Raw genomic sequence first — 26961 nt, 5'->3', positions numbered from 1 at the left:
TCGAGATGAACACACTAATGTCCCAGACGGTGCCAGTTATATGTTGTTCGCTCCCATACTGAGGTTCTTCGTGACCGGAGTAATGACGTTGGGCGATAACTGGCTCGAGTCATTGAAAGCTGGGGCAGTGCGAGGTCAGTATCTTGGCGCAGAATCGTGCATTGATAATATGCTCTGAGGCATATGTTGATGACTGTCGCTGAAGTCAGGCTGAAAACTTAACGAGTCGGTGCATTGTGGCGCATATTGGACTTGCGGACCGATGTTAATGGTAGGCGAATTTGTTTCCTGGTAGTAAAACACCGGCTGCTGCGGTGTTGCTGTCGCTTGTGCTCGATTATGGTGGGCTAGCGGAGCCTGGTGATGGGCGGACTGGTCCGGATCGAAACTGGGTCGACCGATTCCGTGTCCTCCACCACCGCCAAAGTTTTGGTCGGGCCCATGCAAGCCATGGCTGTTGTCGTTCCCCGTCACCATACCCTCCAGTATCGTACCCTCCATCACCGCCGTATCCGCCAATACCACCGAGTCCTGCACCGCTGCCACATCTCCCGTCCACCCCATGCCAGCCGTGACCACTCCCTTCCCCGCCATGCTTTCCAGCATCGCATGCTCCACCCTTCCCGGACCAACTAATGTCGCCAGGTCCTTCACCAACGCGCCTTCCGCTATCACGACGTCCTCCGCAACCACTATACCTTGCACCACCGGCGTTGTCGGCGACGTTTGGGTTCCTTCTCATGTCCCGAAGCCTGCCTGCCGTTTCCGGAGAATAGCCGGACGGCCGGGGTTCCCGCACCGGCCGTCCAGGGTTTCGATCAAGCGCGGGCTGCCTTGAAAACGAGTTGCGAGGGTAGCTCTTGCTAGGACTTTGGCCACCATCTCTACCTTCGGTACGTCAGATTCTGCCAGATATCGACGGCTAAGCGAGTCGCGCCGCTTTGCGTCCCGTTCATCACGAGGGAAGGCATTACCAAACCTCGCAGTCGAAGCCTGCAGGCGAAGCGTATGGCGAGTTGCTTCTGGATGTGTGGCTTCCTAGAGGGTTTGGCATCCCTGAGTAAGTGCCTGATTGCGGCTGCAGCCAACCGGTGGCGCTCGTTGGGGTTCTCCGATCTCGATTGCTTCGACTCAGGGCTGGTTCCCCCCGCATACTGAATTACTTCTAGATGTGTGGCTTCTTGAAGGGCTGGCGTCCGTGAGTTTCTGCCCAATTGTGCAAACTGCCAACCTGATTCGCTCGCTGGTGTACTGGGAAGTCGACCATTTCCTGAGGCTAGTTGACAATGCTGGCTGGGGAACTTCTCGTGCTTCGGCATCGGAACCTGCTGTGTATAGAATCGAGACCCGTTCCTCCTGTTGGCGGAAGGAGGCATGCTGGCGTGGTCTCAGCTTGCACTACTGCGAGCTGTAGGAATAGGAATAATAAAGGCAGTATTGAGCCGGGCAGAGGCGTCTTTGGCAGGCTGGAGAGACGCTTTAGCCCCTAGGCCGAACGATACACCTCCTACTGTAGCTGGCTAGCTCCCTGTCTGAGGACGTAATGATGGTAGAGATCTCTGAGTCTCTTGTGGTCCAAGCTTGTGTGAACCGAGATGTACCGAGATCCGGACTGCTTACAGATGTGGTGCGATGTGATGATGCAGACGCTCCACTTGCCGAACAGGAGAATGCAAGCGTCCAGCGCTGCCAAGATGCTGCGGTCGGAGATGGTCACCGCCGGGCGATTTCCCTTGGCCGAACAACGCCGGCACCTCCTCCGGTCTCAAGCGCGATGGACTGGCCGACGGAAATCGTCGATGAAGACGTTGTTATTCGGGCCAGCGAGGGAGTGTTATTCCGCGCATGCTATCTATAGATCACCTTCGGAGACGAGTGACGCTGCGTGTCTGACCAAGAAGACGTGGATCTGAGCGGTATCGACAACCTCTTCGGTGACGGAAATCTCAACGATCGTGAAGTAGCCGCAGGCTGCGCGAGTTTGGCAGTGTTTGGACTCCGCACAGCCTTTGAAGCTTTAGGCAGGTGACTATGCCCAACAATGGGCCTGCTACGCTGCGGCCTGTTCGTTCTGGTATGATGGCGGTTGGTCAATCTCAACCATTCAACGTCACGCATTCGCACGGGAGATTGACGATCGAGGAGACTGCCGGACCGTGGCAAACGAGAGCTAGTATTGCGAACATCGCCGCGTGGGACCCCTCTTCCCGTTGGACTTGGAAGGCGCGAGGAGCGGCCACCAGCCGGACTCATACTCGTGACGCAAAGTAACCAGGACCCCGAGTACCCCAGCCACTGCCAAGGTAAGGTGACCCGCCTGGCAGGCTTGCCGAACGGCTGGGTCTTGAACCTGTGCCGCGCGCTGAAAGAGATCGGATACCGCCATGAGGTGACCCTGCTCTGCTTGACGAATTCGGTGATCTCCCAAAACTGGGACTTCCGGCGCCTGGTGGGTACAACCTCGGGTTGCTTAGGCTGCGGCCTCTCAGGCCGGTACTCTCTTATGCTGATCCGAAATTACGTGGTGGACCGCTTGAGCAACGCCGCTGGACTTCCGTCCTGGGCCATACGCCCGTGCGTCGTGGTGAGATGATCGTTGGTTGTCCACCCATCGGCCATCCACGCAAGCGTGATGGTCCGCGACGGATATTCGAAGTCATACTACGAGGAGAGCTGCGCACCAGGCCCGTGCGCATTTGTAATGGTCTCCGACCGATGCTTGGACCCATACTACGAGGAGGACCGCTCAGCGGACTCCCACGAAAGGGTCATTGTCCCCGACTAGCACCCGGACTCGTGCCGCGAGGAGAACCGCGCGGTGGAGTTCCGCAGTATGGCGATAATGCTCGAGGGGTACTGAAACCGCCGCCGCGAGGACTTCCATCCATCAGTCGACCACCCATCGCACCCCCACCGTGTGTTGACGACCTCATGCCAGAACCCGGACTCATGCCGCGTGGGCTACCATCAGAACATTCGCGGCCCATGCCACCCCACAGCGAGCGACACCCGAACCTCTACCGCGTTGCATGTGTGCTTCGGATCTTTGAACGTTTAATGAAATCTGGCTTGTATTAATGCGTGCTTAGAAAATAAGTGTTATGGTACAAGGACGCACGTAAGGGAAAGAAAAGCAGAAAGCGACGGAGGTAAGAGAGGCATCTAATTTGCCAGTTGGTCCATCAGTAACCGAATCGTCGCAATGTGGGAGCAGCGACGGTATATGAAGGCAGTGCCTAGGCGTCGTAGCATAATGCGCATCATACAGGTAGGTATGGAGTGTCAGAGCACGAGGAGTGCTTGCAGTTCCGCCGAACAAGCCTGCCATAGTCACACCGGTCGAGGACTTACTATGTCGGCCCGTCAGCAGTAATTGTTTGCGTGAGCTTGCCACAAGCACGCACCAACCGAGACGGCAGAGGAGCACTTAAGATGGTGTCGAACACCCGAAATTGAAGTCTTATGGCATCGGAAGATGCTGACGAGGAGTTCGCGCGGACAGCGGTTCATGCAGATGGTATGCAACAGAGGACGTCTCTCTGTGACAGCTTTGGCGGTAAAAGTTCGGCGAATGGCTGGTTTCCGCAGGTACGACCACTTTGCGGGAGTTGCCGACCCTACTTCAGAGGTGAGCGGACCTTTTAGCGCGATTGAGGGCTGCAGGATTCTGGGATCCTACACTAACACATCCCGTCGTAAGGATCCGGCATGACGAGCCGCGGGAGCGGAGCAATGTGGGGCTGCGCTGCCGAAGGGGGCCGACGGTTCCGTTCTTCGGCATTGTAAGCGTCGCGTGCATTCCGAATACCCCCATGTTCCGCAGTCTAGACGGTGGCCTCTAAGTCATTGTTCAACTCAAAGCCGAGACAGAATGGACTATGTCAAATGCTCTTCCCCATGTTCGACCTGCAGCAGTTCAAGCCACCATGTCAGTACTGTCAGAGCAAACGCGGCGAGATTGGACGTTTGGGTCAACCATCCCATACGCAGAGGCACCGTGGGCGAGGGGTCAACCAAGCCCATTCTACCATGACAGTCACCGCCGGCTACGGAAGGCTATGCGAGAGTGGGTCGAGCAGGTGTGTTGTGAAGCCTCGCACTCGGCCCGGACGACTAGCTGACAGGCGCAGAAACTTATTCCCCATGTCAGTGAGTGGGAACAGACTGCCAGTATTCCAGATGGCGTTTATAAAGAGGCAGCTACGGCAGGGGTGCTGATGCCTGTGGCTTCCGGCGCCAGTATCATTCCAGAGTGGCGAGGCAAATATCCTGTGATTGGCAATGTGAACCCCGCGGAATGGGATGGTTTCCACGATCTAATCCTCCATGATGAGTTCGGACGAGTAGGTGGGGTCGGAGTAGAGAACGGCTTGTTAGGCGGCACGACACTTTGCACGCCTGCCCTTCAAGCTCACGGTACCGACAAGATCAAGAATGTTGTCATTGACGAAATCCTGTCAGGAAGGGCCCGTGTCGCTCTTGCCGTCACGGAGCCCAACGCTGGATCCGACGTGCAAGGCTTGGAAACCGAAGCGCAAATGTCCTCGGACGGTCAATTCTTCATTGTTAACGGGCAGAAGAAGTGGATCACCGGCGGTATGTACGCCACATATTTCATGACACTAGTCCGGGATCCTAGCGGTGGCTTCACCCTCCTGATCATCAAGCGCTCCGAAGGCCTGACTACCCGACATATAGTCATGTCGGGGTCCAACGCAGCTGGCACAGCCTTCGTAGACCTCGACGACGTCCAAGTCCCACTAGACATGGTTGTTGGAGAACGTGGAAAAGGCCTCCAGTACGTCATGGCCAACTTCAATCATGAGCGCCTCTTCATCGGCATGCAATCACTCCGGTGCGCACGAGTGTGCCTAGAAGACTCCATTGATTACGCCATAAACCGAGAGGTATTCGGCAGGAAGCTGGTCGAACAGCCCGTCATACGATTCAAGATCGCCAACATGAGTCGACAAACCGAAGCTCTTCAAGCCTGGTTGGAGACCCTGATCTTCCAGCTCGAGCACCTGCAGCCTCAAGAACGTATCTTCCTCCTTGCTGGCACGACTGCGCAGCTTAAAGCGCATTCAGGCATTGTGCTTGAGAATGTGGTGCGCGAAGCTGTGCAAATTTTGGGCGGCATCGGCCTGACACGAGGTGGACGCGGAGAACGCGTCGAGCGTATATGGCGAGATGTAAAGGCCATCACAGTGCCGGGCGGAAGCGAGGAGGTGATGCTCGATCTAAGCGCGAGGCGGGCCTTGAAGGTGCACGAAGGGATGAAAGCGATGAAATCGCACCTGTAAACTAGCTTGTAACCACCATTCGTCATTACCAAGTGTGACGCTCTTGCTCGGCGCTTAATCATCCTGTCCGGGGCGAAACGCTAGAACGACCCCAGTCCATGTTGGATCAGTAGTGAATTTAGGCCAAAAGGTGCGGTCGGCCGAGCGAACGCTGATGGTCTGGAGCTCGGCAATCCGACCTATCCATCGAAGCGTGCGTGTCTACTCGCGAGGCTCCCGCTTGCTATCGGAGAAGGCAAAGCCTATCTACCATCAAACGAGGTCGACGTGAAATGTCAACTGGTGACACAATCTGTTGGCTACACGGCTGCGGTATGTCAAGCCCCATTCTCGACGGCCGCTCTATCGTCATTGCTGAGATGCGCGGCATCAGGCTCTTGATCGAAGAAATGAGGCTTCAGCGGCTCCCAACTGTGCGTGGTGTAGTCGTGCTGCACCTTTGCACACTTGGTGAGTCCCCATTCCGTGACTCCGACCATCAGACACGACTCGAACATGAATGCCATGCTGCCTTGACCCACCTTAGTTGGTCTGAGCTCAGCATTACTAGCAGCCTCGAAGGTCCCAGCGTCGGGCCCATGTGCTGACATCACGTTGTGCAGGGAGGCTCCCGCTGGTTGAAAGCCGCCGCCTTTGCTGCTGTCCGTCTTTGCATCGTACTGCCCGGAGATCAAGCCCATGAACTCAGACATGGTGTTGCGGTGGTACCATGGCGGCCTGAACGTATCTTCAGTCACAAGCCAACGTGGTGGGAATATCACGAAGTCGGCTACGGCGGTTCCCGGGCGGTCAGATTGGGCGGTCAGGACTGTGTAAATGGACGGGTCCACGTGGTCGAACGAGATGCTTCCTATCGTGTTGAACCGCCCGAGATCGTACTTGTACGGATAGTAGTTACCATGCCTATTGGTAGAAAGGAACGAGGAGTCAGCGTGAAGCTCAAGCAACTTCACCGCACGCGGCAGACGAACCATGCTACAACGTCAAAGGGTGTATGGTTCTGCTTCGCGGCGAAGATCTGACCGTCAAACTTTGCCAGAATTGTATAGCTGTGAGACACGTCCCTGTCGAAGGCAGCGGCGGGAGCTTGAAAGTCGCGATTATTCGCCAGACAGTTCGAGCCAATTGGGCCTAATTCTGGAAGCTGGAAGTGGTTCTGGTAAAGCTCCAGGATGTATCCCTGCAAGCCTCTGTCAGCGCTTCGAGGTTCGAGCTAACCTTCAACGGGCAACAGCTCAAAAGTGTAGAGCGCGCCAACAGCGAAGAACTGAGAGTCGGCCCTGTCAAACACGCCGAACGACTTACTCTTGCTGGACCGTCCGGTAGGCTCACGCGGTACCTGATACCTCTGGGAAGCACGCAAATCTCATTCGGCCGTACCAAAAGCCTTCCGAGCTCGGTTTGTATATCAAGGGTGCCGTGTTGGCCGACAATCAAGAAATCACCATCCGCACTATAAAAAGCTTCATAGGAATCCATGTCTTTGCCAATAGCAAAGATGAAGATTCCAATGCCGCTCTTCATTGTTGCATCGCCAGCACCAGCAACCAGATGGAGTCCTTGCACCCAAGAGACAGTCGGGTCAAGGTCAAAGGGGTCCCACCGCAACTGATTAGGGATCTGGTGCCATTTCTCACCGCCAGCATTGGTAACAACTCCAGGCGAGGGGTGGAATGGGGCATGGGATGACGAGGGGAGGACGCGGTACAGCCAGGACTGCTGATTCTCCCACCGTGGAGAGGTGAACGCTGTGCCCGAGAGTTTCTCTGTATATAAACCGTAAGGAGGCTTTTGAGGGCTGTTGGCACCGATGGGCAGTGCTCCGTTGACAGCTTCAGTCTCGTGCTGTGACCCAAACCCGTTCAGGTAAACGTACTTTTCCCGGGTGCTGAAGTTGGTGACAGGCATGTCTTTAGATCCGTGGTTTTCTGGTGAGGTCTTCAGCGCAGCAGTCATAGTGTGGAGTGTTTGGGCTGATATGGCCGGCTGCACTGCCGCCATGGCGCGTTCGTCGGGAGCGTGGAGGATGCGGAAGTGCTGCTCATGGGAGTAGACGCGGTTCCGTCCGCGGGCGGAATGATATCTTTGAGGGGTCGATGCTGAGCTACGGAGGAATCACTAAAACTGTCGTTCGGCCGGTGTTTCCTCATTGGAATTAGGGAACATCTAGTGGGACGGCGGAGGTCGTAAAAAGTCATTCAGCTTGGCGGAATGCTTGTAGGGATCTAGAGTACTGCAACCTTGTCCGTCAGCGGTGTAGAGAACTTGGTGTCCGAGTGACGGATGCGGCGATGTGAATGCAGTTCGAGTTCAAATTCCCGAACTTTAACCGTAGCGTGTCACGAGCTGCGTCACGCGTCAACAACCATACACCTGCGCGCAGGCACCTTCACTTCATTCATATGGAGCCACTCCTTTTGGGATACACGCAGCTCATGAAGGATCTAGCGCACTTTATACAGCCATCGTGAAAAGGTGGCAGTGTAGCGAGCGAGTAATAAGGGTCTAAATGACTGAACAGCCTTCCAAGCGAATACCAATGCCGCTGGCCACACCCACTAACAGCAACATTTGACCCGCGACAATGTTACTTGCTTCTGATAGGTCCAAAGTGTGCCCGCAGACGATGACCGTAAATGTGCGCGGTAGCCACAAATATGCCGCTGAATGCCACAATGGCGGCCTGTGTGCCAAAGCTAGCATCGAAGCCGACCCTCTGCCCCCAAGGTTGCTGGAAATATCCCACGCTGAAGCCACCGATGACACGCATGAAGTTGATCCAACCAGCCACCTCGGCGGGCGCCATTGGGTATGAGTCTAACGCGTATGAGGTGACGGAGACGCTGTTAAGCATGACCCCGAAGACATTCATGCCCCATCCGAAGATGATGCCTACAACGGAGAGATGGTGCTGTAGCGTCTGCCCCACAAGTATCAGACCGGCTACCATGAACGCAATGCCAATGTAAATCGTCCATAGGCGAGACTCGGCTTCAAACACGCCATGATGGCGATGGATATAATGTCGCGCTGTCCAGTCGTTCCACGGGTGCCCGAACGCTTCACCAAGGAAAACCGCTATTATCGGCGTGAAGTACAGATAACCCAGCTGGGTGTTGGAATAGCCATAGCCGCCGAATTCAGCAGGGGTGGCGAACAGGATCGAAGTCGTGATGTTAATCCCAATCGCCCACGCGAAGATTAATAGACTGATAGGGAAGGTCAGCAAGGTCAGGCTGTGTTCGGTGCCCACATGGATACTCACTAGTTGCACAGGATTAGAACTAATGCCGGCTTGGTGAGTACGGCCGCAAAGCATCGATATGATGACCAGACAGTATCGAAATACTCCGAATGATGCTTGATCTGCCACATTCCCAGAAGCCTCGGTATTCTGTACATCACCCCCTGCGCTCTCGGTGGATGCTCGCTACTAGGAACGTCCCGATCGAACCAAGTCTCATCGATGAAGCACAAGATGAAGCACATCTGTAGCGCCACAATGCCCGTGTTAAGCCAGAAGACAGCGCGCCAGTTTCCGGTTTGGCCAACTATGAAATTGGCGAAGCAAGGGCCGATATATGGGCTGGCAATGTACAGCGTTGACCATAGGCCAATCTTCCGCGCTCTCTCGTGGAAGAAGAACATGTCTTTCAAGAAGGCGATGCTGATTGTTTGCGGAGCGGTCAGGAACCATCCCATCAAAGCACGCATGGCGTAGAATGTAGGCCATGTTGGAGCTAGGGCGGACCCAAGCGAAAAGAAGAGGCCTATTAACGTTGCCCAGAACAAAGTCGGTCCTCGTCCCCAGTACCGGGTCATTGGTACCCAAAGAAGACCGCCGAGGCCCCTACGCACAGTCTTAGTCGATCAGTCTCAGAAGTGGAAGACTGCGGCACGCTCACATCATTAGGACATTGAAGTTGCCGGAGTAGTTGACGACATTCGGACTCATGTTCCATTCCTCGCCCTGCAGGAAGATCGTTGCGGTGCCGGCGGCTGACGTAAAGTCTGCGCACAGAGCACCGAATGCGACGGTAAAGAGGATCAAGTGCTTTCGCCGCGAACTCCAGTTCAGCGGATCGCTGTCGAGCTCGGTAGGCTGTGGAAGCAGGACCGTCTACAAGCATCTATCAGTACCGGAGTCTACTCCGTGTCTAAGTACAGAACTCCACACTTACGTGCCCATCTTCAGCAAGCTTGAGATCGTGAAGATTGGAACCCTCAACGTCGAGCAGGACGCCCGCTTCAGTCAACGCACCTGGTGGTACGGCAACAACCGTGGGCTCACGGTGAAGTTCCTCGAGGTCAACCTGTTCTTCTTTCATCGTGGCCTTTGGGTCTTGCAACTCCTGGAACGCTGTGCAGGAATCGCAAAATTCTTGCAGATAACCGTAAAAGCGTTGCTAAGGGATTCCGATAAATCACAGATTGTTGGATTTCAACTCACGATAAGGATAAGTAATATGTGGGTGGATCCGCCGCACTGTCGGTTGAGTTCGCCCTTCCTCTGGTCGTTCTGACCAAGGCCGTCCGCGCGCTGAGTGATTCCGGCCCCGCGGAAAGCAGCGCGCCTTGCACCGGAACTATTTCTTCTCTCCCCAACAGGCAATGCTGGTCGGAAGAAGCTTTCCTGCAATTGCGGGGCCCCGTGGGTATGGAGCTGATCCTGGTATGCTCGCTTCGTGTCATATTCCGACCATTAAGTCGACCGTTGAAGATGCCACCATAAGGCTAAATCTATCACCGAGAAGGGATCCCAAGCCGGAGTCTCACTTCAAAGAACCGTTGTTGGACAGCTACGTCTACAAGTAGCATGCAAACAGCACGGAAACGAGCTGATTCGAGCTACATGTATTGCGTCACAAAAACGTGAAGTTGAAGAGATATTAGCAAAAATTAATGACTGTGCATGTGGCTATCTATAGTATCTCTGCGATATAGGACATCATTCTGGGCACGGCTGCGACTACTAAGATGTGAGAGTGATTCACAACGCACCGTCCCCATCAGCATCATGTTCGATCATAAGCGAGACGGCACCCTCATGCTGCAGGCTATGGTCAGTGTTCGCTGTCTCTATGCGATGGACTAGGTTCTGCTTACTTGACATGGATCGTCTTCGGCTCCAGGTAAGCCAGCAATCCATGCTTGCCCAGCTCTCTCCCGTTCCCTGATTGCTTTTTACCGCCAAATGGCGTGCTCTTGTTGGGTAAATGCGGCGCGTTGATAGACACTGCGCCGCTCTCTAACCTCCGGGCGACACTAAGAAGGTTGGGCATGCCCGTTAGCAAGTATGCCAGACGCCAAGAGCGTCACTTACCGCATCGCTCGTGTTATATCGGTGGTATAGAGTGTAGCTGGTAACGCTAGGTCAGCAGTGCTACAGACCCCGAGACGGTAGCGTTCTCGCTTGTGGGCCAACCCACCCGACAACCCGTACGTGGTGTCATTTGCCATCGCAACAACCTCGTCCTCAGTCTTGAACGTCTTGACAACGAGCACAGGCCCGAATATCTCTTCGCGTAGGACAGGGCTGTTTTCCAAAGGGTTTGAGAAGATTGTTGGTTCAACGAAGCACCCGTGGCTACCCTTTCGTTGCCCACCAGTAATCAACGTAGCTGTCTCTTTGCCGATTGATATGTAGCGCATCACAGTGGCAAACTGTTGATGGTCGACGACGGGACCATGTTCCGTAGTGAGTTCCAATGGGCTCGCTCCGAGGTCTTCCGAGGCTTTTTCGAATATTGCTTTCAATCCCGCAACGAATGTGTCCGCAATGTCCTCGTGTACAAATACACGGGAACCAGCTGCATGACCCTATGTTAGTATGTCCGAAGCACGCCTGCTTTTGATTGTGGCTTACCAACGCAGATCTGACCAGAGTTGGCTAGAAAGCCATTGCCGACGCTAGAAGGTTGCATCAGCACAGCCCATGACTCCGCAAAGGGTTAAACCTGGGTGATAGCGATGAAGGTATCCATCTGCGTGGTGATGCATGCAAGTTTCAGCGGAAGTTGGAGACGAACCTTCGAAGTGCTATGTCAATTGGAGCGTCCGGAAAGACAATAGCGGGAGACTTGCCGCCCAGCTCGAGTGTCACACGCTTCATGTTACTTCGGGTGGCTGCGTCTTGAATCTTCCTACCCACAGACGTAGAGCCTGTGAAGCTGATCTTCGCAATCTGTGGATGAGATGCCAGAGCATTCCCGCACTCCGCAGCACCGCTTACGAACTGCACCACGCCAGAAGGAAAACCGGCTTCCGCGAATAAGGGACCTAGTGCAAGGGCGCCCAGTGGTGACTTCTCGGACGATTTGAATATGAACTGGTGTGATATGTCAGTAAAATTTCCCTTGCAGCATAGCTTGTGTGACCTACCGTATTGCCGGCTGCCAGGGCTGGTGCGATCTTCCAAGCTACGTAGAGGAATGTGGCGTTCCAGGAAGCTATTCCAGCGCATACGCCTTCATCACATTGAGTAGTTGGGTTAGCAAGTGCCTCTGACGCTACGTTCAACAAGGCGCTCACCCAGTGGCTCGTACTGCACGATCTTGTATGTGCCATCGTCATCGGAGTACGACTCGCCAGCAATCTTGTCCGCCCATCCTGCATAGTCTTCACAGATGTTAGCTTGTAGTCTATGCGTACCGTCCGAAGCATGTAATATAGCTTCCGCTGTTCTCCTGGTCCCATATGTTCACGACCTTATAGTCTTCATGCTACAGTATGCCCGTCCCCGTTGCGAAGACGTACCGGTAGCTCGCAACGATGTCTTTCCCGCGGAGAGAAAGAGAGGGGTCGAGAAAGGAAGTAGGTATCAACCCAGCGGTACCTACATCGATACACCTCCACCATGTGTGCAATGTCAAAGAACTGATTTGCGCCAACCGGCTTGCCCGTGGGTAGAGAGTCGGCTTTTGCCAGGTTTGCCGCGTGCTGTTCTGCAAGATCTGCGAATCGGAGCATGCATCTGGCCCGCTGGCCACCGGTATAGGTGCTCCATGGACCATCGCGAAATGCATGTACGGCTATCTCTACGGCTCGGTCAATATCTTCCCGACTCGCGTACTGAACCTTGTCCGTGACAATGGAGTCATCGACCGGACTCTTCAAGGTGTAGCGTTCCGTGCTCTGAGAATCGACGAACTGTGGCAGGAAGCAGTTAGCTGCTAGGCAGCTGCTATCTGAATGCTGGTATAGTGAACCTTGTTCCCAATGAAGAGCTGGGTTTGTAAATTCAGGCTGGCTGGTTTTGCGCAGTAGACGTCAGGCTGTCCTTTGGGGCCTGCAGGATCGGAGTCGGATTGAGATGTCTTTTGCATCACGGTCAGTTCTTGCTTGTGAGTCAGGGGACGCGAACCAGGTAGCCCGAGGTTCAGCATACGGTCATGCCACAGACGCGAAGATTAGTGGGACACGTAATCCTGCACTTGGGCAGCGTCTGTGTTCGCTGAAGGTGCCTACAATAGCAGTAGCCGTCTATAGTGCCTACGGTACGGAGAGGCGTGCGGAGTCCGTGTCTTTCATTCGTGGATGCTGATGGCAGGCCACAGGTCTCCAGTAGGCGTTCCGAGCGTTCCGCAGAGTGCGGGCGTTCCGCTTCGTTTGCTTGATCCGATGAAACGCTGCGCTTCTTTACGACTACATCGCATAGCCGTTTCTCCTGCTACAGAGCACTCTAGCCTCGAGCAGCATCTCGCTCCGAGCGAGAAGGTACCGACATGAGTCAAAATTACGTCCATAGAGTGACTCTCTTCAAGATACCGAAAGTCGAGGACCAGGAAGCGCTACTGGCGAAGTATAAAGTCGCACAGAAAGAGGCCTTGAAAGTCAGCAAAATCACGACCCAGTTACCGTGGCATCTCCGGTCACTAACCATGGGATTTGTAGAATGGGAAACCATACATCGTGGCGGTCGATGCCGGGCAGACAAAAGAGGATGCCCGCAATCAGGGTTATACCGTGTGCGCCAAGTCCACTTTCGCGAGCATGGAGGACTTCGAGTATTACGACAAAACTTGCGAAGCACACAAGAAGATCCGGGCCTTTGCAGCTTCGGTTAACCAGGGATCCATGATGGTGTTCTTCCGGTCTGTGGTACTTCCCGAGGCGGCATAGGAGCGCGTGTGTTGTTTGCGATCATGTGTCAGGCGCAATCTATAGAGTAAGCTAGAGTTGAGGTGAATGTCGGTGAACGTGAGCGAAGCATGCACTTATTTTGTCTACGCTGTCAGTCATGATCTGAGATATATCTTTTGTGAGATCATAGTGTGAGGCGGGCTTTCTCGTGTAATGTAGAGAAGGGTATGGCGCAGTTCCAACAAATCCCATTCCGTCAGGCTTGAGAGCTATACTCGGACATGTGGTAACAGTGTTCATTGCGAGACACTCTGAAAGCAGCAAATGATTCTCATCGCTGTCGCCTGCACCAAGCAAACACCACAGTACGAGCGGAACCTACCCAAGAACAGTACATCTCCCAGCACCACTGCTCGTCACTGTTTCAAGCATCATTGGCATGTCCATTCGTCTGTGCCGGCCTAAAGTTCTCCAAATGTCGTCGCGGGTGTGGCGGAAGAATGCCCGCATTTTCAAATGTCCGAAAGGTTTCAATGAAGACTTCGTACGTGTCGTCTGCACGAGTATAACCGTAGGCGCGTGCTTTCGACATGGATGATACTGTTGGCCAGTTCTTGCCGGTAGCCCAGTCAAAGAAACCCCACGTGCCCGCATCGAAAGCGGCCTTATCGCCTCCATATTTGGACACGATGCGATCCCACACCTCGCGCTTGTCATCCGCCCACTGTCCCATTTTAAAGCAGTGTTTGAGAGACGAGCCTCGACTCTCATCGCTCAGCTTTAGATCCTCGGGCTCGATCGCCTGCGCGTTGTCTAGTGATTAGCGCACAGCAACAGGAGGGGGCGTCCGAAGAACACTCATTCGACGAACTCACTTTAGCTCCGAAGTAATCAGCGATCCGAGGCCAGAAGTACCTCCAAACATAAGTATCACCATTGACGGAATTGAAGGCCTCGTCCTTGGTGTGCTCATTTGACATGGCCCATACAGAGATGTCTGCCAAGCCTGTTGCCGAGCTGCAGTCGTCAACGCAGTTGTAGAAGAACTGGTTGCCTGGAAAAGGCGCGTTTGTGCCCAGCTCTCGGTTAATGAGGAAATACAGGGCCATCGTGATAGCCTCTGACATGCCATTCTTCGCAGGCGTAAAGCCGATGATTCCATTGGGCCTTTGGAGATGTGAGCAGATGATCCCAGCTGAACCTATGCATGCCTTACCTGATAATACTGTAGTGCCATTGATGGCCTCGAGCCGCTGCGTTCTTCTGCCGCGCAAACATGAAGTCTTCTTGCTTGTAGTAGAAGTTCTCACCCTTATCGTCGTAGCGTGGCATGTCCTCCCGGTAGGGGCATGGACTTGGGCCCAAATGCGCGCCGTAATGCTGCGATGACGTTAGTTCCCCGAGCAAGCCGAGAAGCGTCGGCTTGTAATGTACCTTCCCGCCAGTCTGCAGGCAAACACGCTGCAGAGATGCTCCCGATACCGTTTCCAGCGCGACAAGAAAGTTCTCCCACAACGGGACATTGTAGGTCGGTAGCTGTGTGAAGTCGTCCGTATGGACGTAAGAGGTGAAGAAGGCATGCGTGACATCAAAACACGAAGGAGCCATCGCCGCGACGATTTCGGCGTGTGGTTTTAGGAAGTCGATGGCAACAAACTCGACGCGGGGATCCTGCCAGTAATTCTTCAGTGGGCTGCGTGAAGTGATGATGATCTTGGCCCACTCGCTCCTCGGCTGCCGGATGAGGTGCTCAATAATGGCATTGCCAGAGATACCATTTGCGCCGGTCACGAAGGCGATCTTCCGAAAGAGAGGCGCCATGTTGTTGAGACTTGCGGTGCTGGCTGCCCTTGTAAAGGTTAGTCTTCGCGATTTGATAAGTTGACGGAGCGGTAGATGTCAGATGGGAAGTCGGAGACTCAATCAGCTGTGCTTCATCGTCGCGATAAGACGCACCGCCATACTTTGTATACCACGAAGGATTCGCCCATGGTGCTACATGTGCTCTCAACGTCGGCAGAGTCAAATGGTATGCTTCCCCGCACCCCGCTTGCATCAAGCCCAGCCTTGTACTAAGACGGACTCTGCTTCCGTGACTTCCGCTCCACCTTCCACGCCATCGGATCGTTCCGCTTTCGCAAGAGTTGCGCATGTGTCGTGCCAAGCAAGACTTCCCTGCGATCACCGGAGGGAGTCGTCGCCAATAGCACGTACCGGCGTCGCGCACTTTATGCGCTGCCTGACTCGCATCCGAGGCTGTCATTAACGAGCCGTCCGTCATAGCGCAGGGTGAAGCTCTTTATTCCCTGTGTATCGCAATTCCTTGTAACAGTGCACCCAAACCATTGTTCAGCATGCTGTACCAATCTCCATACAATGAAGGCTTCTGGTTCCCAGAGATCGATATTCCCAGCCTAGTACTAGACGAGAATATCAAAAAAGCAAGCCCGGCAAAGCCTGCCATCATCGACGGCTACACGGGAGAAGTCGTCTTCACCTACCAAAGTCTTCGACATGACATCGTCGTGTTTGCCGGGTTCTTGCAGCGGCAACTGCGCATTGGTCATGGGGATGTAGTCGCATATCTGTCCTTCAACACGGTAAGCCCGTTGCCGACCGTCTGGTAGACGCATCCTACCCACTCACCCTGATCTAGACCTACTACCCCGTCGTCATTCATGGCATCCTTGCGGCGGGCGCAACGGCCTCGGCGTTAAACCCGGCATACAAGTCCGAGGTACGGTGGCCGATCCCTCAGACCGCAGTAGATCGCCGCTGATTGCGACTTAGGAGATTGCGCATGCGCTCAAGCTAGCGAGACCGAAATACGCTATCATCCAGTCAGCCTTGGTAAACGACATGAATGCTGCAATACGGCTTCTCCCAGACGATCAGCTAAAGCCTAAGCTCTTCGTCCTCGACGGCGCATCCACTGAATACCCGCACCGTGACATGCACGACATCCTGGTGCATGGGTCGACCAACCTCCTGCAACGACCCAGGCGTAGCCCAGAGCAGGTCGCACAAGACCTGGCATTCATATGCTTCAGCTCCGGCACCTCCGGTCTGGTCAAGGGCGTTAGGCTGACGCATCGCAACGTAGTCGCTAATGTCTTCCAACAAGGCTACTGTTTGCGGGATATGTACACGCCCGAGACGATCTTCACACTCGCCGTGCCGTTCTTCCACGTGCTGGGGCTTGCTGCGTTTTGCTGTCAGTATGTGTCGCACGGCGCACCCATCGTCGTCTTCAAGAAATTCGAGCTGCCTCAGTTTCTCACGTCTCTCAGCAGAGACAAAGGTAGGCTACCAGGGTGGTAATCATACGGTGACAGTCGCTAACGTCTCCGCTTACCAAGTGACTCACGTCAACGTCGTTCCGCCTATTGCGCTGGCACTTTTGCAGAGCCCGTTGGCAGCCGAAGCTGACTTCTCTTCCGTCAAATGCCTGATGAACGCAGCAGCTCCGCTCAAGCAAGCCTTGGCAGACAAACTGTGTAAGCGTATGGACTGCGTCCTGACACAGTGGTACGGCATGACAGAGGCGAGTCCCAGTGTCATCAGCCAGCGAGAAGGCGAAGCGAATGTTCCTCACACCATCGGCCGTCTGTTACCTGGCATGCAAATGCGTCTTATTGACGAGACTGGTAGAGGCAAGAGTGATGTTGTTCCCGGTTCCAGCGAATGCCATCCACTGACTCCAAGGCTTAGACGTTCCTCAGGGACAGCCCGGCGAACTGCTCCTCCGTGGGCCTAACATGATGGCGGGATACGTTGGGCCGCCAGAAATAACCGATTCCGCGGTTCTAGACGGCTTCTTGAGAACGGGAGATGTCGGTTATGTCAACGAAGAAGGCTTTGTATTCCTAGTCGACCGGGTCAAGGAGCTGATCAAAGTCAAAGGGTGAGCACTCGTTATCACTGTCCCTGAATGTCCCTCCCGCTCTGTCCTAGGGGGTCACTGCTGACAACGCCATCAAGCAATCAAGTGGCGCCTGCGGAGTTAGAAGCGGTACTCCTCAGCCACCCTGCCGTGACAGATGCCGCCGTTTGCGGTGTTTATCTGGATGACGAGGCCACCGAATACCCGATAGCGTATGTCTCCATTTCGAAGCCCGCAACAGGTAACACGATGGTAGCACTTGAAATACAAGCGTTCGTGGATGGACAGGTAGCTCACTACAAGCACTTGCAAGGAGGGGTGCACGTCCTTGAAATGATATCAAGGAAGTAAGTCGACCATCTGGTATGCCATAGGGTAGTAACCAAAGGAGAGGAGCAAGGGATCCTGCAGAAGTGGTGAAAGCTGCTAACCTGGCTCCAGCCCTTCCGGTAAAGTTCTGCGACGGTCACTGCCAGCGAACATGGACAAGCCTGCCGCTGCAAGACTGGTTCGAATGATGAGACTTGGTAGGCGATCCAAGCTGTAACGATCTTCTACATGAACACAGCTGCTTTGCCAAGCAGATGCTGGTGGAAGTGGCCAAATGGTAACGCTAAGGTCTATCTCGAGTAGCCATCCATCGAGCTCCGAGACGTTGACCCAGCCCAATTGGCGAAGTTGCTCGGTCCTTGCGGGTTTGCGAGGATAGTTGGATCGAGATACGTAGATTGCTGAACAGGCATGTCCGGCGTTACGTCCAGAAGACGGTCCAGCCAGCTCCCGGTCCCACTTCCCCACGGCAGTAGCATCTCATGGTCTGCCTTTGAGTTCATCAGTTGACCGCCACTGATCGCTTGCTCGAAATCGAAATCTCCGACATCAATGTCAGCCCAGTTGAGGTCGGAAGCCGAGGGAGCTGCTCGCACAGCTTGTGGTTTAGTGTTGGGCTCACAGTCTTGATGGACACCTGCCTGCGTTGACACCCGGGAGTCGCTGTTTCTGTTCGGTGTCTTGATTTTGAGAGTCAGACTGCCGTCCTGTTGCATCGAAATGGGAGATATTTGACCGCCTGATTGTCCTGGAGCAGCCGACGAGGACGGTCGCAACTCTTGGCTGGCCTCCACTTGCTCACGCGGCTGAGAGGGGCGTGACATGGGTCCTCGCACGAGACTCTCGGCGGAGGCCGTCGGTCCACGGCTTGTCAACAGAATGGAGTTAACTATTGCGTGTAGTCGCGCAATGGTAAGTGCTGTCCTCCTGGAAACCCAGCTTGCGTAGCATGATTGCTTGAGCAGCTTCGCCGCCTGCAGAGTAGGCTCTGCGTAACTTGATCGTAATGTAGGCTCAGTAACCAGAACGCTTAGCGATGCCATGGTAGCTCCCAAGAAGTACGGTAGGAATGGGAACTTGAGGACACCCCACGTGGGTGGAGCGTGTGTGAAGGCGTCAATAATCGTGTGAGCGAGCTGCATGCATGTAAAGCTGTTCTCGAGATCGTTTATGGCAGGCTGCAGCACCGGCTTACGCATCATCAGCTTCATATAGTGGTATCTCTGTCGAGTTCGTTGTTAGCTTGTTAGCCGACGGTCACACCTTTGAACTCGAATACAAACATACGAGGTACAGTAGAAAGCTCTGTAGTACAATGGCTTTCGGACCAGCAGAGCCCGCATTATTCCCAGGCGTACCCTGATACACGAGCGCTGAAGGCAGCGTTTCCTTCCAACGATCGAGCAGTAGCTCCATATACTCCCGCTGTAAGGCATTGAGCGGTTGTCCAGCAACAGGAATGGCGTAAACAGCTTCCCAAACTTTGCCAGTGACTCTGGAGTAGCCGATCATTGCTCGTAGATAAGAGACCGACGAAATACTGCACCGGCGCAGTTCTTCTGCTATCATGTCGTTGAGCTCAGATGTCGTGTCCTTGGCGAAGCGTTGAGTAGATAGCCACGAGTCGGAAAGGTCGGAAGGTGTCTCTGTGTCCGTGTTCAGGTCCAATATAAGGAACGGCCGGCCGGTTTCGAGACACAATCTTCGGTCTAGAACGTAGATACACCACCAGATTCTTCTCAATAGCTCCTCTTGGAAATGCGGCATCTTTGACAGGATAGCGTTGCGGTTGATGCCAAGGGAGTGGGCATGGGATACCGCCAAGGCAAGGACGTTTTGCGCACGCTCGTTCGCATCCAACCGGAAGAGATACACTATCTTCAGATAGTCAGGGATAACGGTGGAGCAAGCAGCATATGCACGAGATCAAGCGAACGTACCATCAAGCAGAGCGTCTGCAGCTGCAACAAAGGTGACGCACGGTTGCCGCACAGATTTAGCACATCACCGACCAAATCCAGCGCCACGGAGTAGAAGCTCCACCCAGCGGAATGTCGACCATCGTTCATCGACCGTGTCGCGGTACAGCGGCCAATAGCGAGGGCCAGAAAGATCTGAGCAAGCTTGAGATCCATATCCTCCTCATCATTGAGCACTGCATAGCTGCGGGTGGCCAGATATATTTCCCACATTTTGTTGTATTCCTCCCACACGGATGGCGGATGCAAGAAGGGATACAGCGGATGAACTTCAGCAAAAAACGACGTTAGCCAGCTTTGCCAAGCCTCGCCATCGATTGAGATGCCGTACGTGTGGAGCAGTCGGCGAACGTCCCCATTCCGTCGCCAGTCAGTTCTTGACCCCGCTGCGCCTCGCTCGGGCGTCACCGGCCTGGTCAGCGGCTGTGTCGGTGGGCTCGAGGCACGCGCCGGTCTGGCTACGCCCAGCCTATCAAGTCGATCTTCCATCTGATCCAGGTTGTAGTGGGCGGAAGTCTCACCCACAAATGCAGATCCGTCGGCCCAGATTGTCCCTTGACCCTGCAGCGCACTTCTTGTCTGGATGGCAGCAGTACCAGCGTGTGCCGAAGTCTGACGTGCCTCACCGTTCGAGCCATCTCGAGATTGACGGCCTGCCATTCCTGCAGGAGGACCGTTCGTAGCCTTAACCGACTCAAGCTGTTCTTCGACCTGGGCCAGACGGCGTACCAGCATGTTGAAAACGGAGCTGCTCCGACTTGACCTTTAACTTCCCGCAGTCACAGGGGCGTAGGGGAAGATGAATACGTACTCTGATGCACCACGGTCTTGATCGGCCTTTGCGCCAGCAGTGCTTGAGCGTGAACCGTTCCCGTGATACGCAGACTCCGCGAATGCGTAGTCTGTATCTACGCGGTGGCAGTCCCGTCCTCTGTCGGTACAGTTTCGGCAAGGCTCCTCGCCATCACACTAGGATATCGTCAGCAACGCGAGACAGGTGGCGAAGTAATCTGACTAACTTTGATCTTGCGCTTCTGACAGTACTGGCTAAGGTTGGCAATGGATGTCAGTGATGAAAACTGTGTATGGAAGCACTCGCACCAAAAGACCATGCCTACCACGCTCGCGCAGCATACTTCCCCCGCTTGCGCTTCCCAATGGCTTCAACACTCCAAGCCGACGTACCCGCACCGCCCGCCGGGACATCTGCACCGGAATTCATTGAAACGATCGTGATAGGACTAAGTTACGAACGGAAGTGGTTCCAGCGGAGTGGGATGAGAGAGAACGAGCAGATGGAAAGCATAACCGTAGTGTGCGGGAAGCCGCCCACGCTGCGGGACGTCGTAGCCCCGCTTTCTCCGCAAAGACCTCCCACGGCTAATTCCGAATTTCACCTCTTGTATTGACGCCTGAAGTACACACCATTGTCACTACCGGTTGACGCAATGATACACCAAACACTCATTGGAAGTAGCTAGCGTTACAATGCTTGACTTCCAACCTTTATACAAGCCCTGCGCATCGCTCTGCCACGCGGATTTACATGACTAAAGACTACCCCGAGCTGGTGACAACCATCACAACTTGGACACTGGCGCATCGAAGCGCAATAGTTGCTCTCGCAGATGTCGTGCTTTTACGTGCATGTTAGTCTCCAGCCCATCGGACATTCAAGCTGCTTGAACCGTGTAACTTACCAAGCTCGAGAGGATGCGTCATAGGTATCTGTTCACCCGGTTGGCTTTATTGTCTTGACCTCGTCTGCTAGCATGATACAAGAACTTACCAAGTGCCCGGCGTCTGGCATGTTGATCATGATGGTTGATCTTGGCATAAGACCGCCGATGTGCTGCCTCTGGTCGGGACTCCTACACTACGTGTGAGCGGCCAGTCTTTACCATCGTCCCGTCTGAGCAGCACTTACATTACCTTGCTGCTGCCTCCGAGGATGAAGGTATGCTGGCCGCACGAGTTGTGCAGCATCTCAAGGATACCAGGGTACGGTGCCGCACTTGCTGTCCGGTCAGCATTCTCCACCGAGGCATTTCCAGCTCAACTAACATATATGTAGCCGCTTCCTGAGCTTTGGGCGTCTTTAGAATTCGTTTGTTCTGACCATCCGGCCCTGTTGCTTCCGATGTTCCTTTCTCCTGTGGTACAGTGATCAGAAGGCCCGAATATGTTCTCCTGCTCTGGATGCACAATGCAGTTCACACTTACAGCGTACACCTTCCGTTGCTCCGGGTGCCAGTCAGCGAGTCCCTGGCTCTTCTCGAATCTAGCACACACATCGTCTCTGCAATAGGAGGATACTTGGTCAGAAGCTGCCACGATCTCAGCGCATAGCGAGTGGGGACGTACAGGCTCCGCCACTGATCCTTCCGCCGTAGCGCAACACTTGCTGTAACGCCGTCCTGTTCCGGCATAATGAACAGAATGGGCTCAACGAAGATGGTGGCGCTAAAGGTACCTGGTGAGATGACAGCTGCGTGGGCGCTGAGACACATTAGCTAACCAAAAACCAAGATGACTGGCTAGGATCATTACAGAGTGCCGCCACCAAACGAGTGACCGATACCTACTAAGGGCAAGGAGAGGCCAAGTGTCTGCGTGACGGTAAGTATGTCATATGCGTTGTCCGGCCAGAAGGCTACACCAAACGTCAGCAAGGGTTACTACGCACTGGATAGCTGTATTGGCGAGTCTGCCGGAGAAACACGTGCAAATTAGCTTACCGTTTGTCCCGAGTTTACCAGCATTGAGCACAGCGCTATCGCCATGGTTGGAGGCATCAATAGCGACGATCCTCTTTATTCGCCCAGCAAGCTGCTGATCGGACAGGAGGTAACGGATGATCAGGTCCCATAGATCTTTGCTGAAGGACGTCCCGTGCGCGAAAAGGAGGGTTATGGGTTCATGCTGCCGGTGTTGGTGGACTCGATAATCGTGCAGTGCAATCTTCAGCTCATCTCTTTCGTGAGCAACGGTACCTGCACGACGAGGGTAAGTCGCGGGAATGGCAAGCGTTCGTCTGGAGTGGGTGGTTGTTGTCGTGAACACATCCATATCGCTCTTCGGGGCAATGCTTCAGATAGAGGACTCTCCTCGCATGAACAGTAGGTTCAAGCCCCTCCTTCTCAATAGACCTGACCGACGTTAGTCGATGGCGCAGATTCTACTTCGGGGAAGGGAGGAACCAAGCTCGTACCAGTGCTCTCTCCATAACCAAGAGCGGAACTAACGGGCTCAATTCCGCGCACCCGGAAGCTGATCTCATGTACGCACCCTGATCAATGTCCATTTGCACACATCAAAAGCTGCTCGGCTTCGGACTGTCTTGAGTGGCTACTCAAGATCAGTAGAATGGCTGGTTCGTGGGTTGAATCTGGCAAGAAGAGCGACTTCTCCATCAGTAACATCCCGTTCGGCATCATCAGCAACGATAAGAACCACCTACATCGTCCTGCAATAGCCATTGGGGATCATGTACTCGACTTGCAAGGCTTTGCCGCGGCTGGTGGCTTCGCAGAACTCAAACCATCAGATGCGCTGCTGAGTAGCCTGAATCAGGTGACACTGAACGACTTTGCCACGCTTGGGCGACCTGTACACCGTACGGTCCGCAAATACATCCAAGAGGTGCTTGCGGAAGATACAAATATGCCCAACGTGCTTAGAGACAGCTCGGTATTGCGTGAGAAAGTCCTGTTCCCGCTGTCGTCTGTCAAAAATCATTTGCCAATGGCTATTGGAGACTACACAGACTTCTTTGCAGGTCGCCACCACGCCTTCACGGTCGGCTCGCTCTTTCGCGGTCCTGACAATGCCCTGCAACCAAATTACCATCATTTACCTGTTGGATATCATGGGCGGGCCTCTTCGGTTGTCGTGTCAGGAACAGCACTCCATCGTCCACGAGGGCAGATCCTGGCAGACCCCACTGCCAAACCGCAAAGGCCTACATTTGAGGCTTCCAAGCGTCTAGACATCGAGCTTGAACTGGCATGCTTCGTTGGAAAGGGCAACGCCATGGGTAAACCTGTGTCCGTTAAAGAAGCCAGCGAGCATATCTTTGGCTACGTTCTCATGAACGACTGGTCCGCTCGGGATATACAAACGTGGGAATACGTTCCACTAGGCCCGTTCAATGCTAAAAACTTTGGCACAACCATCAGCCCTTGGATTGTGCTCGCTGATGCGCTCAATCCGTACATGACTACTGGCATCGCAAACGAAACTCCGTTACTGGAGTATCTACAGGAGGATCCAGGGAGGACAGGCTTCGAGCTATCACTCGAGGTTGACCTTGCTCGTAGGTCCCCAATGGTTGCCACGACTTTATGTATGCTGATGGCTTTCTGCAGCATTGTCTGGACCCACAACCACTATCAGCCGTACGAGCGGCCGCAATCTCATGTGGTCTTTCGCACAGATGATTGCGCACCACACGGTTGGAGGATGTCCTTTGCGAGCCGGTGATCTTCTCGGCTCCGGCACGATCAGTGGGCTGAATGACGATGATAGAGGTTCCCTGCTTGAGATGAGCAAGGGCGGCAAAACTCCGTTCAAGCTTTCCGATGGCAGCGAGCGCGTGTTTCTGAAGGACAATGACAGCATCAATATTAGAGGGTGGGCAGGGGGCGAGGGGGCTTCGCGAGTCGGCTTTGGCCATTGTAGCGGTACCATTCTTCCAGCAATCTCGTGATGTTACTTGCCGGGGCCGGAGGAATACACTGGGCCCTGCATCGACGCATCAGTCTGGATGTGGGCATGCCGCATCCGCCTTCGTGCATGAGCTGTTCGCACGGCTTACCCGGGCAAATTCCGCTCGTGGCGGAAAGCTGCCCTGCGATATCAGAAAGACCATGACAAAGCTCCAGACTGCGAATGATACTCTGCCAAATGCGAGACCAATCTCACACAACTTTAAGAACCATGGCTGGTACCGGCCTAGTGACCGAGCTTGTCGAGATGCAACTGCTGGGCTTGTGGCAAGACTTCTTCCCAACCTTCGAGGCGACCTTTTTGCCGGTGCTGTTGGCGGCACCTGGCATACTGAGCGTTCGCACTGGTAGGTGCCCGTCTATGCTAAGCCTGGTCATCCTCTGAAAGTTCCTGTCTAGGACCGAAATACGCCAGTCACAGCTGTCATGAGGACGTACATGCCGCCATCTCAATTACGCAATGGACGAGCCTGCAAGCCCACGAAGATTTTCTGAACGGTCCATCTGCCAAGAGCTTCTTTGACGGCCTCGGAAGATGGATGGCTGGACCGCCGAAGGTTGGGCACTTCGAGCTCGGCAGTCTGCGCGGCCATGGAAACTCAAGCTGGCTTGCACTGTCCAGATCCGGCTTGAGTAACAAGAGCAGCAAGCCGAGTGACACTGCAGGTGTTGAAGCCACATTCTCGGCCCGTTGCGTTGAGAACGATGGCATAATGCTGCAGCTGTTCGTGTGCTCGACGGAGAATGCCATGAGGAACGTAGTGCAGTCGGCTTACGGCAGTGGCGAAGTGTTCGGAATGCAGGTGCGGAGTCTCGGGTTCCCGTCGACTCCACGTTCGCGCGGAAAGCTGTGATCAGTGCGCTCAGCCGTTCCGGAGATTCCGTCCTGCAACAGGTCAAGTTCCGCCTTTCCGTCTTGCGCTTCCCCTGCCATGCCGCGACATTGATCGCGGCCCGCATAGTGCAGGCGGCTGGGTTGTAATGCCAGTTGCACAGCGTTAGTGATGTAGCCTGTGAAGCTCCGAGTAACAACCAGATGCTTCCATGAAAAGCTGCAGGCACTTCACTGGGATTACCTTCTATCACATTGCCTGCATTCCCTGTGGAACAATCCTTAGCTCGCCAGAGCACCTCTGTTATCAAAGTTACCTGGATCATCTGCCACTGACATGGAGCGTCTACACGTAGTAATTGTGGGCGCCGGTATGGCAGGCTTGGGTGCTGGTCTAGCAATCCGTGGTGTCGGACATGAAGTCACCATATTGGAGCAAGCGCCTGCATTTGGCGAAGTACGCCGACACTCGATTGATATGGACAGAACTGTGCTAACCAAAACACTGCCAGCCAGATCGGCGCAGGTGTGCAAGTTCCTCCCAATGCGGCACGCGAGCTCATCCGATGGGGTCTTTGTGATAAAATGGCCGCCATCGCTTCTACACCCGACCGCATCAACTATCGCAGCTGGAAGACTGGTAAGGCGACGGGTTTCAGTAGGCTGAGCAACCATGAACAAAGATACGGCGCGCCGTATTGGCAGGTCTTCCGTCCAGACTACCATACCATTTTGCTCGAGGCCGCGATAGCGGCAGGTGTCAAGCTGAGACCGGGTTGCGTGGTGAGCTCTTATGATCCACCAAACGGCGCGGTAGTGCTAGAGTCCGGAGAGATGGTGAAAGGAGACCTAATTGTGGCCGCCGATGGCGTGAAGAGTATCGCGCGTCACGCTGTTGGTCAGGAGGTTGAACCACACGAGACTGGCGACACTTGTTTCCGGGCAGTCATACCCGGCGAGATGTTGCTTGCAGACCCGGATCTCGCGTCTCTGGTCTCGACGCCTTCATTTGAGCAATGGCTCGGTCCTGATCATCACATCATTGGGTGAGGGTGAGAGGGCACAGCCGCTGATTGCTGTTACAGGCTGACTTTTGCGACAGGTACAACATGCAAAAGGACAAGAACTTCAATCTCCTCATGGTAATTCCGGACGACGAAAAGATGAAGGGTTATAAAGCTCCTGCAACCGGCGAGGAAGTGCGGCAGGCGTTTGCAGGGTGGAGCCAAATGTGAGTAGTTGGCCATACCAGTGGGTACGCTGCCAGGATTGCTAAAAAGTCCGCCGCCAGGACGCGTAAGCTCCTTGCCATGATTCCAGAAGATGTCGAGCGGTGGCGGCTCATCGACCTTCCGCCTGTGCAGAACTGGGTGCATCCATCGAATCGCATGGTCGTGATTGGCGATGCCGCGCACGCAACGCTCCCCTACCTCGCCCAGGGCGCCGCTATGGCCATCGAGGACGCATCTGCGCTAGGATTCGCCTTGTCGAAGATCAGCAAGAGAAACAAGGTTGATCTACCGGCAGCCTTGGCTTTCTTCTGCGCGCTTCGCCGCGAACGAGCACACACCGTCCAGCGCGGCTCTTGGACTAACCGCTTCTTCATCCATATGCGTGACGGTCCGCAGTATGAGATGCGAGAGGATGTTTTTCAGGCAGGGGACTATCCTGGAAGCCCGAATCTGATGGGCAACTCGCTGTTCCAGGACTGGCTGTACGGTTATGATGTGCTACAGGATGCCGAGAAGCAATGGCAGCGGGCACATGGAACGGTGTTGGCTAAACTCTGAGCTAGTCATGGTCGGGTTGTAGGGAACACATGGGT

The 26961-nt window shown here is 54.5% G+C and overlaps 16 protein-coding genes across 16 annotated transcripts; 6 read left to right on the top strand and 10 right to left on the bottom strand.

Annotated features, from left to right (window-relative positions):
* Positions 1-135: 135 nt before the first annotated feature.
* Positions 136-1376, bottom strand: BAUCODRAFT_25251 (uncharacterized protein; the record flags this gene model as incomplete). The annotated part of the gene is made up of 3 exons (XM_007679159.1): positions 136-454; positions 480-833; positions 889-1376. 3 exons carry the CDS (start codon positions 1374-1376, stop codon positions 136-138), a joined length of 1161 nt encoding a protein of 386 aa, XP_007677349.1.
* Positions 1377-2080: 704 nt separating this feature from the next.
* BAUCODRAFT_35141 (uncharacterized protein) lies at positions 2081-2441 on the bottom strand. Its single transcript, XM_007679228.1, has one exon. It carries the CDS (start codon positions 2384-2386, stop codon positions 2171-2173), a length of 216 nt encoding a protein of 71 aa, XP_007677418.1. The 5' UTR covers positions 2387-2441; the 3' UTR covers positions 2081-2170.
* An 844-nt stretch (positions 2442-3285) lies between these two features.
* On the bottom strand, positions 3286-3964 carry BAUCODRAFT_529379 (uncharacterized protein). The gene is made up of 2 exons (XM_007679556.1): positions 3405-3964; positions 3286-3346 (listed from the first exon to the last, which is right to left on the bottom strand). The coding sequence occupies exon 1, from the start codon at positions 3812-3814 to the stop codon at positions 3623-3625; it is 192 nt and encodes a 63-aa protein (XP_007677746.1). The 5' UTR covers positions 3815-3964; the 3' UTR covers positions 3286-3346; positions 3405-3622.
* Positions 3965-4058: 94 nt separating this feature from the next.
* Positions 4059-5303, top strand: BAUCODRAFT_123618 (uncharacterized protein; the record flags this gene model as incomplete). The annotated part of the gene is made up of 2 exons (XM_007679555.1): positions 4059-4079; positions 4131-5303. The coding sequence occupies 2 exons, from the start codon at positions 4059-4061 to the stop codon at positions 5301-5303; spliced, it is 1194 nt and encodes a 397-aa protein (XP_007677745.1).
* Positions 5304-5620: 317 nt separating this feature from the next.
* BAUCODRAFT_72326 (uncharacterized protein) lies at positions 5621-7211 on the bottom strand (the record flags this gene model as incomplete). Its single annotated transcript, XM_007679367.1, has 3 exons — positions 5621-6206; positions 6275-6483; positions 6609-7211. The coding sequence occupies 3 exons, from the start codon at positions 7209-7211 to the stop codon at positions 5621-5623; spliced, it is 1398 nt and encodes a 465-aa protein (XP_007677557.1).
* A 679-nt stretch (positions 7212-7890) lies between these two features.
* On the bottom strand, positions 7891-9631 carry BAUCODRAFT_123616 (uncharacterized protein; the record flags this gene model as incomplete). Its single annotated transcript, XM_007679554.1, has 4 exons — positions 7891-8512; positions 8569-9153; positions 9209-9423; positions 9485-9631. 4 exons carry the CDS (start codon positions 9629-9631, stop codon positions 7891-7893), a joined length of 1569 nt encoding a protein of 522 aa, XP_007677744.1.
* Positions 9632-10077: 446 nt separating this feature from the next.
* BAUCODRAFT_527683 (uncharacterized protein) lies at positions 10078-12574 on the bottom strand. The gene is made up of 9 exons (XM_007679553.1): positions 12143-12574; positions 11835-11921; positions 11685-11770; positions 11333-11631; positions 11170-11213; positions 10733-11113; positions 10627-10663; positions 10410-10568; positions 10078-10353 (listed from the first exon to the last, which is right to left on the bottom strand). Exons 1-9 carry the CDS (start codon positions 12270-12272, stop codon positions 10329-10331), a joined length of 1248 nt encoding a protein of 415 aa, XP_007677743.1. The 5' UTR covers positions 12273-12574; the 3' UTR covers positions 10078-10328.
* Positions 12575-12954: 380 nt separating this feature from the next.
* On the top strand, positions 12955-13424 carry BAUCODRAFT_110449 (uncharacterized protein; the record flags this gene model as incomplete). Its single annotated transcript, XM_007679552.1, has 2 exons — positions 12955-13135; positions 13197-13424. Exons 1-2 carry the CDS (start codon positions 13028-13030, stop codon positions 13422-13424), a joined length of 336 nt encoding a protein of 111 aa, XP_007677742.1. The 5' UTR covers positions 12955-13027.
* A 165-nt stretch (positions 13425-13589) lies between these two features.
* On the bottom strand, positions 13590-15704 carry BAUCODRAFT_527477 (uncharacterized protein). Its single transcript, XM_007679551.1, has 4 exons — positions 14820-15704; positions 14602-14765; positions 14261-14552; positions 13590-14187 (listed from the first exon to the last, which is right to left on the bottom strand). Exons 1-4 carry the CDS (start codon positions 15204-15206, stop codon positions 13810-13812), a joined length of 1221 nt encoding a protein of 406 aa, XP_007677741.1. The 5' UTR covers positions 15207-15704; the 3' UTR covers positions 13590-13809.
* Positions 15705-15739: 35 nt separating this feature from the next.
* BAUCODRAFT_149163 (uncharacterized protein) lies at positions 15740-17619 on the top strand (the record flags this gene model as incomplete). The annotated part of the gene is made up of 6 exons (XM_007679550.1): positions 15740-15985; positions 16042-16122; positions 16176-16686; positions 16745-17032; positions 17097-17289; positions 17367-17619. 6 exons carry the CDS (start codon positions 15740-15742, stop codon positions 17617-17619), a joined length of 1572 nt encoding a protein of 523 aa, XP_007677740.1.
* Positions 17620-17888: 269 nt separating this feature from the next.
* On the bottom strand, positions 17889-20312 carry BAUCODRAFT_149162 (uncharacterized protein; the record flags this gene model as incomplete). The annotated part of the gene is made up of 3 exons (XM_007679549.1): positions 17889-18821; positions 18886-19476; positions 19539-20312. The coding sequence occupies 3 exons, from the start codon at positions 20310-20312 to the stop codon at positions 17889-17891; spliced, it is 2298 nt and encodes a 765-aa protein (XP_007677739.1).
* Positions 20313-20404: 92 nt separating this feature from the next.
* BAUCODRAFT_527389 (uncharacterized protein) lies at positions 20405-20870 on the bottom strand. The gene is made up of 3 exons (XM_007679548.1): positions 20696-20870; positions 20597-20624; positions 20405-20546 (listed from the first exon to the last, which is right to left on the bottom strand). Exons 1-3 carry the CDS (start codon positions 20781-20783, stop codon positions 20486-20488), a joined length of 177 nt encoding a protein of 58 aa, XP_007677738.1. The 5' UTR covers positions 20784-20870; the 3' UTR covers positions 20405-20485.
* A 287-nt stretch (positions 20871-21157) lies between these two features.
* On the bottom strand, positions 21158-22646 carry BAUCODRAFT_149161 (uncharacterized protein; the record flags this gene model as incomplete). Its single annotated transcript, XM_007679547.1, has 9 exons — positions 21158-21213; positions 21278-21305; positions 21367-21448; positions 21505-21591; positions 21642-21730; positions 21801-21876; positions 21942-22076; positions 22128-22230; positions 22316-22646. 9 exons carry the CDS (start codon positions 22644-22646, stop codon positions 21158-21160), a joined length of 987 nt encoding a protein of 328 aa, XP_007677737.1.
* A 149-nt stretch (positions 22647-22795) lies between these two features.
* On the top strand, positions 22796-24376 carry BAUCODRAFT_527281 (uncharacterized protein). The gene is made up of 2 exons (XM_007679546.1): positions 22796-23892; positions 23945-24376. Exons 1-2 carry the CDS (start codon positions 22944-22946, stop codon positions 24283-24285), a joined length of 1290 nt encoding a protein of 429 aa, XP_007677736.1. The 5' UTR covers positions 22796-22943; the 3' UTR covers positions 24286-24376.
* A 139-nt stretch (positions 24377-24515) lies between these two features.
* Positions 24516-25158, top strand: BAUCODRAFT_149159 (uncharacterized protein; the record flags this gene model as incomplete). Its single annotated transcript, XM_007679545.1, has 2 exons — positions 24516-24651; positions 24704-25158. The coding sequence occupies 2 exons, from the start codon at positions 24516-24518 to the stop codon at positions 25156-25158; spliced, it is 591 nt and encodes a 196-aa protein (XP_007677735.1).
* Positions 25159-25509: 351 nt separating this feature from the next.
* Positions 25510-26926, top strand: BAUCODRAFT_149158 (uncharacterized protein; the record flags this gene model as incomplete). The annotated part of the gene is made up of 4 exons (XM_007679544.1): positions 25510-25593; positions 25653-26182; positions 26239-26367; positions 26428-26926. The coding sequence occupies 4 exons, from the start codon at positions 25510-25512 to the stop codon at positions 26924-26926; spliced, it is 1242 nt and encodes a 413-aa protein (XP_007677734.1).
* Between the last annotated feature and the right edge of the window lie 35 nt (positions 26927-26961).

This window comes from Baudoinia panamericana (assembly GCF_000338955.1).
Source record: "Baudoinia panamericana UAMH 10762 unplaced genomic scaffold BAUCOscaffold_8, whole genome shotgun sequence".
NCBI lineage: Eukaryota > Fungi > Ascomycota > Dothideomycetes > Mycosphaerellales > Teratosphaeriaceae > Baudoinia > Baudoinia panamericana.
This window is presented reverse-complemented; position numbering and strand designations above follow the sequence as displayed.